At 39.2% G+C, this 9,345-nt stretch overlaps 1 protein-coding gene across 6 annotated transcripts in view; it reads left to right on the forward strand.

Moving 5' to 3' along the window:
* Positions 1 to 9,345, forward strand: part of LOC127585709 (probable ATP-dependent RNA helicase DDX17) — a 28,348-nt gene that overhangs the window by 13,918 nt on the left and 5,085 nt on the right. For 2 of the 6 annotated variants that reach the window (XM_052043414.1, XM_052043415.1), the window contains exon 12: positions 6,440 to 6,673. In XM_052043414.1, the coding sequence (XP_051899374.1) occupies positions 6,440 to 6,673 (234 nt within the window). The other 4 variants (XM_052043418.1, XM_052043416.1, XM_052043417.1 and 1 more) reach the window with 4 other exon arrangements.

The raw sequence follows: 9,345 nt of genomic DNA on the forward strand, positions 1-9,345 counted from the left end.
AGCAAGCTCTGAAATTTTCTGACTTGGGAGAGTTTGTAGTTAAAGTGATGAACCATGATTTCCTCACCATCTTGAGTATGTTAATTAAGTGGCTTAATTTTGTTTTTTAAAATATCTCTTTGTTTTTATATTAAGGTACAGGCCTGCGGCAAGGCCTAGGCATGACAAAACGAGCACCAAGAGGGAGAGGAGATATCCATCTACCGCCACCTACATAAACCCAGCTTAGCCTTACCGCGTGGGGCCTTTAACCCCTATGCACTGGGCTGGCTGTCCAAAATTCGGGGTCTACGGATAATGTTTACCCCATCTGCCGTTATCCAGCTCGCCCTGGCACTGTCTGGTTCAACCTCTGCAGCAGATTGGTTCGTTAAATAAATAGGGTCTTCAGATAATGTGTTTGCCAACTGACTGAATTTCCAGCTTGGCTTGCCAATTTGGGGTTTAAACCCCACTCCAGGCCATTTTTGGAGAGAATACCTTAGGGTGCTTCAGATATCCTGATTGGCCTATCAAACTAGCATAATGTAGCACTGAGCCAGTGGAGCTTTATCCTGTATGAGTTCACCTGTCAACTAGAATCATTTTGGTTCTAGGTAATCTTCCCCATCTATATCAGATTAGTGTACAGTGGGGCTGAATTTATGGCTGTGTGCACAGTCTGAACTCTCAATTTAGTTGAGATTTTTTTATTTTGTTCCTAAGGGATATTTCAGTAGTAGGAATAAGTATTTGATAGTGTATTTATTTTTGGGTAGTCACCAGGTTTAATACTTAACGACAGGGTAGTTTAATGGCAGGTGTAAAATCTGTTACGACTTAAGAACTCCCATCTAGAAATGGAGCTTTTCCTCTTGATCATTTCATTTAGGTTTTGAAATCTGGATTTCAATTAAATGAATGGAATCCTCATCGTGACATTAGCTGCTTTCTACAGAATAGCAGTTTTTAATGTATATGAAAGATACAGGGGAATATATGTTAGAAGTTTGGAGCCTCCAAGTGGTGTATTGCAGATGCAGGGAATACTTCATTTTGTATACTAGCGTCATTGGGGATGTTGGTTGTGTTGTTTGAATGAAACACTTGTTTTCTTGACAGAATGCAGATACTCTGGTAGATTGGCAGCATGTGATTATAGAAACTACTGATGTGCTGGATGTGCACATATAAAAATAATTCTTCTTGACTTCCATTGAAGCACTTTTGATTAAAGAGCTTGCATTTGTAAGTGATTACCATGGACTAGTTTTGAATGTAGAAGTGAGGCAGTCTGCCCAATATTTGTGGGTATTCTGACAGTGATGGCCTTGAAATGAGTTGGGATTAGATTTTTTTTTAAAGAGGTGGATACAACTTAACACCATGTGTCCCCATCTGGTCCGAAAAAGCTCCTTTATCACTTCACTGTTTCAGTTTTCTAACAGCTGGAATTCAGTACAATCTTAGTATTTTACTGACAAGCATTGTTATCTGAAACCCTGTTCATTAAAAACCAGCACAAGCCAATTCCAATATCAGAAAATTGAAAGCCGAACCAAAATTCCCCTGTTGAAATCTGACTTTTTCCTCTCATTCAAATCTGACACCCTTGATAATTGGTTTACTTGCTGAAACTAAGGGGCGTGTGGAAATGTCTGCTGATTAGGGGTTTCACACCGAGCACTGCATTTAAATGGCAGGCCAGTTCTGCAATCAAACTGTTAAGTGACTCGGAGCTAGAAATAAACCTTTCTAGCCACTGATGTGGATGGGAAGACTATGCATGGACTGACTGTTACTGGCCCACTTTTTCAGACTGAGATGGACAGACTGTTCCGAAATAACCTCCCCTTTAACGGGCACTGGCAGTAAAATAGGAATTAATGGTATTGTGTCCTTGGTCTCTGCAGGATTGGGTTAGAAGTTTAGAGGTGTCATTTTTAGAAAAAATGCCCCTTAATGGGGGAATTCCAGTTGGAACAGTTTGCTCATTCTTAGTACGGATACAAAAGAAACTACCTGATCCCCGCTGGTTCGCAGCAAGTAGCCAACTGATCCATCTGGAATATTGTGGATTTGTGGCTCTTGCAATCTTCGGGGAATGGTTTCTGATGAAGTGGAGTAATGTGGTGCAAACAGTTTACTCTCAACTATTGTGAAACCCCTACTGCCAAGCATGCCAAGTATCTCCCTCACCTTCACAGGACGTCATGTCGGGGCTTGTCCGGTTACATCTTGGGCCTGTCTGAGGTTTCACTGCCCGAAAAGCGGGTTGCAAAAAGGTTTGAAGGTAGGAATGAGTAGATTGCTGCTTTCTGCATCTTGCCTAGACATTGTTGAATTTGATACAAAACTGAGAACTATTTCATTTAGGTCAGTCTGTTTCTTGTTACCTATTGATTCCATCAGGCTGGGAAAAATTTGTTCTGAGGCATAGGAGAACTGTGAAAAGCCAATGGACAACCTTGTCAAGGTGTCACCCTGAAGGTGCATGAATGGGGCCTATAGAAAAAAACTTTTTAAGAATGCTTGACTACTATAAAAACCAGTACATCAAATCTCCACAAATAGCTGCATTACCTAGCATTTTTCCCAGTCTGCCATTAACAATGGGCTCAGATTTTTTTAAAAAAACGCAGTTTGTGTTGTATGTAGGTTATTGCAGGGTTATGCTAAAACTTATTCAAAATAATACTTGAGAAAACTGGGCTTTAATGTTCCACACTTTTTCCTGTCCCTATTCCTTAACATAACTTTCCTGTCCTTTGTATCATCAGCTGGGATTGGATTTGCAGGAGTTACTCCACAGAAGGTCTCTACAGCTGCAATATCAAAGGCATCTCTTGCCAGTCAGTAGGAAGTGTGCCACCAGACAGGGATTAAAAATAGAGACTGTGGACAAGACTCTTGTATTGCTTCATAAGTCACCAAATATTGTCATTGTTTGGTTTTGTCAATCTGATTGTTTCTCAAGGTAATAGGTTACTTAAAAAAAATTCTGTAGTTTGAAAAACACAAGCCAACCTTTAGAGCTCTGTATGTGACATAGAGTTTAGAAACATAGAAAACCTACAGCACAATTCAGAGTCCAAGTGGGGTTATTGCCCAGACTGGCTGCAAAGCACCATTAACCCAGGTGCTGTTATGTAGATTCACTTGTGTTCTTCTCAGTTTTTTTTAAAGAGTATTTCACTGTTCAGTCAATAAAAAGATACCACTACACTAATTTTTCAGGATATGGTTTTTTTTTAGAGATCTTGGTGCTCCAAGAAGTAGAAATTTTGGAAACATTGTGGTTTACAGTCAATTGCAACTTAATGATAAAATGCATCCTGCAATGTAAATTGTGAGACTGTAGAACCTGAAGAGGATGCTGGCAACAACTTTGCACAGTAGGTTACAAGTGATGGTGTAAGCATTTGGCTTCACTGCAATATTAAATGGAATTGTCCTTTTAGAATGGGGTATGTTCAAAGTTGGCTACCTGAGATCTGTATCTCTTGCGTACATTACCTGTTTGTGTCCATTTCTATTTAATATCAATATGTGCTTTAATATGAGTATTTGTTTTTCATTTTTCGTGTACACTTTTTCCTCTCTATCTCTTGTTTATCCCTGTCTCGGGATTCAGTATAGAAACATTCACCTGTGAAATAAGAAATAGCAAGTGAAACTTGAGCCCATTTTTGTAATGAGAAACAGACTTGAAAAATAGTTTGTCAGTAAATTGTAAAGAAAAAAATAATTGGCGTCTGGGCAATAGATGCAGTATGGGCTGAGAGTTTTCTGGAGATTGGGTTCGAGGACCTTATTTAATGACCGCGGTCCTCTGGTGCTACATGAAAGTCGGGCTGCAGAAAAGCCATCCATCCCAGCGTGTGGGACTTCTGCTACAAGGGAATGCTCGATGCATGCTCTCCCAGCTCCACTGGTCCCGTGTCGCATGGCGGAGGTCGAAAGGAGACCGCCAGAACCAGAGAAACGGGATTGGCTGCGGCAGTACGATGGAGGGAGTGTGCATCGGACTGGTAAATACTATTCAACACAGAAGGGAGGAAATCGAAGTTTATTCTGGATATCATCTTTTAAAGTATGGATTTAAATGACAATATGCCAAATCTGGAATTGTCTATGGGGTTAAAAATTATTATACAGTGACTGGTAAATAAACTAATGACATTGACTTAGTGCAGTAAATCATAATTACATCTAAGAGAGGCACTTAATAAATTTTCAGGGTTCTCGCATTCAGGCTTCCCCATCAATTTCCAAACCAAGCCCTAGATGAGGTCGGGTAACTACCCTTGTATTCTCATCCACAAGTACCAGAATGGATTTTAATGATGGTCATTATAATGGTCCAAACAGTGATTGTGCTGTGGTGGGTGGCAGTGTAATAGCCTGACCTGGAATGGGTCACAATCTTTCTGCTCTGCAACAGAGACTTGTAGCTTTTGTAGTTGCACTCAGCCAGTTTTTGGACATTGGTACCTTTCCTCTTGGTTATTCCAAAGTTTATATTGAATATGACATGTGTTTGCAATTGAGAGACCAAGAAATCTGCAATCTACAGCATTATCAGTTTCCAAACCGGTACTTTGTGATCTTCCCATGTTTCATAACCTGACCAAAGGATGACTTCTGATGATATGTGATAATGAATTTCCCTGAAATGACAATGACTTCTGTATTCAGAATACCAGTTGAATGTAAGGCTTGTCTAGGTTCTGTATTTCCAACTGTGGTCTAGCAACTTGGTTTTGTGCTTGCATCCTTGGATGCTGGGATAGCTTATGATGATCACAGACCAGTAATTCTATGGTAATTTCTAGCCCTGACAACCATGATGTTTGAAGATTTATAATAATGCTACATTAGGGGGGCAAACAAGGGAGTATTCCTTTACAGATCTATCTGTTTAGACCAGAGTTAACTAACATGTTATTTTGCACTGAAATTTGAACTGGATCTGTTTTGGGACCCTTGGTGAAGATTGGTCTGGTCTTCATTATTTGCAAAATGGTATCTTTGAGTCTATTCCAGGCTAAAAAAAAAATTGCCCTTTCTTGTAACTGTGTCCATGGAAGCAGTAAAAAAAATTGTTAAATATGGTGAATTGGTGGGATCCCTGTGTAAATGATACTGGGTTGGTACATTGAGTTTTTACCATTTTCTTTTTATGCTGATTATTTTATAGAAAGGTTCAGGCAATAACTTAATGTGGAAGTTTATCTAATCTGTTTTCTGCCCACCGGTTTTTTTCCTCCAGAGTAATAGTCTAAGCGTAGATGTCTAAGCATAGATTTAAAGCATGCGTTCTTCTGTTAGGTCTTATAGGTGGTTCATAAAATTCAGTGTGTTTTGCTTGGAGGTGTCAGTTATTTGGTATTGGTTTATTATTGTCACTTGTACCGAGGTACTGTGAAAAACTTGTCTTGCGTACCGTTCGTACAGATCAATATTAGCGATAGGTCAGGATTTTGTTCTGAAGCTTATGGATTATCAGATTCCAGGAGAGGATTTCAGACAGCGTAATCTAGATTGTCCAGTTCTGGGAAATGTCAGATGTATCCTGCTTCAATGTTGTAAAAGTTTTGATATTTCATTAGTTCTTGGCTATTGTTCCTGTGTTATTTTCTTCGTAAAGAAAAGCATGACGTGAAGTGGTAGAATGCAACTGCCTTCGTTTGCTTCAAAAACAAGTTGAGCTAGGTGGTAAAGTGGTCATGTTCCATGTTTTGCTTTAGAGTTAACCTGCTCGTGATCTGTTTTAAAGGATCAATTGCTGTGACTAAATATTTGTAAAAGCTGAGCAGCTTCTTAGCCATTTAGTTAGAACTGTTGAAGGAAGCACACAAAAGTTATAGTAGTGTTTGGTAGATGAGAATGAACATACAATTGCTTTGAATTGTTTAAAATATGACAGATTCAGTTGATGAGAAAGCTTATTTTAATCTGGAAGAGTTTTTTAGTTCAGATTTGTATCCACTTAAAATTCACTTATAATAAAAGTAGTGTAAGTGTTGAAAGTATTATTTAGGATTGGACAGAAAACCTACTGCAATGAAGTCTAAGTTATCCAGTTCATAGCTGTAACTTAACCAAAGAGGACCAGTGCTTACTTGATGAAACAAGAGTCTCAGTTTTTGCACTTTCTAGAGTTGGGTGTATACTTAAGCGTTCTGAACACTGAATGTGGGTCAGTAATAAATCTGTTTTATACGTTTGTGCCTAGTGTTATGCCATTTGGTTTGTGAAGTTGTTACTCAAAGCATGGTGTGGGTTTAAGCACTCTGCATGTGAGGGGCAGTACTGTAAACATGGACTGTGAGGGGTGTTTGTACTGAATCTTGTTCTAACTGCTCTTTCTACCGGCTGTTGTGGTGTGCTGCTTGTGCTGGTTCAAACTGGCACATCCCCCACCTCCCCACACCACACTGCAATTCTGCTTTTACAGATGTGGAAGACATCAAATTTGTGATCAATTACGACTACCCTAATTCCTCTGAAGACTACGTCCATCGCATTGGTCGTACAGCACGCAGCACAAATAAAGGCACAGCCTACACCTTCTTCACACCAGGCAATGTGAAACAGGCTAGGGAGCTGATCAAAGTATTGGAAGAGGCCAACCAAGCCATTAACCCAAAACTTCTACAGCTTGTTGATCATGGAAGAGGAAGTGGAAGAGGTAAGTGCCTTTTTTTTTGACCTTATGAATGAAATCCAGCTGAGACATCAGGTAGTACATTTTTTCAGTGAAGTTGTAATTTCGCCTGGAGGCCTGTTAAGTTGTGTAGAATTGAGTGCAATTGTATAAGATTATCAATGTCTCAAATTAATGGAACTAATATTTTTAATAAACAGCTTGAGGTCTGCACTGTGGTAATAGCCATATGTAAAACTACCTTAGTGTCAGGTAAAATCTAAATTATCATTCTTCCTATTTAGTTGGAGTGTGTTCTTAAATGTAGCTCTGGAACTTTCAGACCAGAATTTGCCATGCTTGCTGCAGACAGATGTAATCAAGGACTTGGCTTCTGAAGAATTTCTTTGGTGAACTTGCTTTCAGGGATTGTTCCAATTTTTAGACCTGTCAAAGGCCTTCAGAAATACTAGAATCATAGAATCACAATGCTGAGCAGCCCTGGCATCAGACCACAGTTGGAAAATCTCCTGTGGTGCTCAGCCTGGAAGTTGAGGACTGTGCTTTTATGTGGAAAACTAAATTTGACACTTGATGGGAGTTATGTTTGTCGAGGAACTGCTGGTCTTTACCAGCAAGCTGTAGTCCATAACAAGGTTATTTGCCAGTGTGTTAGTAGTCTTGAAGTAGTAGGTCATTTAACCCCTCATTCAATGCCTCATGTCCCTCTGCCATGTCTTCTCCCATCTGTATCCTTCTAAAGCATCTCTGCATCTTTCTTGCAGCATAATTAGCTTTGTATCTCCAGCAAACCTGAGTTTATTACACTTGCCCAAAATCACTGATGCAAGTTGTGAACCACTGGGGCCTCAGCACTTATCTCTGTAGCATTCCAGTAGTCATTCTCCCAACTAGGAACTGACCTGTTCATTGCTGTTTTTTGTCTAGGAACCAATCTTCGATCCAATCCAATATAGTGCCACAACACCATATGTTGTAATTTTGTTTAATAATCTTTTGTGTGGTTCTTTATGAAAATCCAGGTACACCAACTGGTTTTCTCGTATCTGTTTTGCTAATTACAACCTTGGAATTCCCAACAGATTTCCTTTTCACAGATCCATATTGCTGCTGTCCAGCTTTCCAACTGCCCTTCTTCCTTCACAATAAATGTCATTGTTTTCCATTCTACTGATGTCAGGCTAACTGATCTATAGAGTCCTATTTTCTCACTCATTCCTGAACTAGTGGGGGTGTACATGTTGGGGTGGAGGTGCTGCATTCCTAGAAAACAGTCCGTGTCATAATTTTGTGTAATGCAAAGCCACATCATCTGTGTGTGCATCAATAAGTGCGAATTGAAAAAAAATAATTTTTCACACAAATATCATGAGGGAATTTTTATTCTGTTTTCCAGACTTTTTGGTAGTGACTTGTGAATTCAGTTAGGATGAATTCCCATTACCTGAATTGCCATAATGCAGGGTATACCTGTATTCACTACCTTCCAGTATCTGGGAACTGTTGTAGAATCTGTAGTCATTTTGCAAGATGAGAACCAATGCATCTATTTTTTTCCATAGCTGCCACCTATGATGCAGGTTATGAGACTCTGGAAATTTATCAGCTTTCGGCCCTTTTAATTGTTCTGGCACTATTTTTATCTAAACTAATGCTTATTTCCTTGAGCTCATTTACTCCAGACCTATAGTTCTCCATTATTTCTAGGTTTTCTGTGTCTTCTGCTGAGAAAACACTACAGCTTTCTCTACCTTTTTTTTGCCCCAATATAATTTCTGCTCCATCAGTAAAAGACACATTAATTTCTGCTAATGTTTCCTCTGTAATTTTTAAAAGGTTCTTTGTTTCTTGCTATCCTACTATTGGGTTCCACTTTCCCTATCCTTATGCCTAGGTCCTCCTTTGCTGAATTCTTAAATTTTCCTAATCGTCAGGATTACTGCTACTTTTTGGCAGCATTATCAGATTCTTCCTTTGATTTAATTCTGTTTTTAACTTCAGGTAAGGCTTAACTTTAGGTCCACTTTTCCTGTTGGATTTTTGGCTTAAAGGGATATTATTTGTAACCTATTATTTCTAATTGTTCAAAAATTAGCCATTACTACTATGCTGTCATAGCCAAATTGCACCGTGTCTTCTCATTCAGATCTATTGAACTAAATCACTTTCAGTCTTATTATGAAAGTTTCTCCATTTGTTACCCTGTCTTTTTCTTCAGTTTTCTAAATATCCTGCACCTAAACCACCCACCTTCAGCTATTTAGTTAAAAGCCTTATCTACAGCCCTAATTCAATTTGCTGCAAAACTGGTCTCAACCAAATTCAGGTAAAACCCACCGCGATAGAATAGCACCCTCTTTCCCTAGCCCTGGTGCTGTGTCTCCCACAGCGATCATTGAGCCACCCATTCAGTTCTTTGATCTTATTTACCCTATACCAATTTGCATGTGGCTTAGTAATCCATTGCAGTTCTAACCCCCGTATACTACAGCTTCAACACATGCCTATCATAGAATATTTAATTCTATCACTTCTTTAGCTTGCTAAACTCTGCACTCCAAATAACCAGATTACCCCAATTAAGTGGGATCATACAAGTATCTGCTTGCCACCTGCATGTTGCTGTAATTTAAAATGAAAAGGTGAAGGGGCTTTAAAATGAAAACAAACTTGCCCTCTATAAGTCAGAGTCTATA

The sequence above is a fragment of the Pristis pectinata genome, chromosome 33 (genome assembly GCF_009764475.1).
Source record: "Pristis pectinata isolate sPriPec2 chromosome 33, sPriPec2.1.pri, whole genome shotgun sequence".
Taxonomy (NCBI): domain Eukaryota; kingdom Metazoa; phylum Chordata; class Chondrichthyes; order Rhinopristiformes; family Pristidae; genus Pristis; species Pristis pectinata.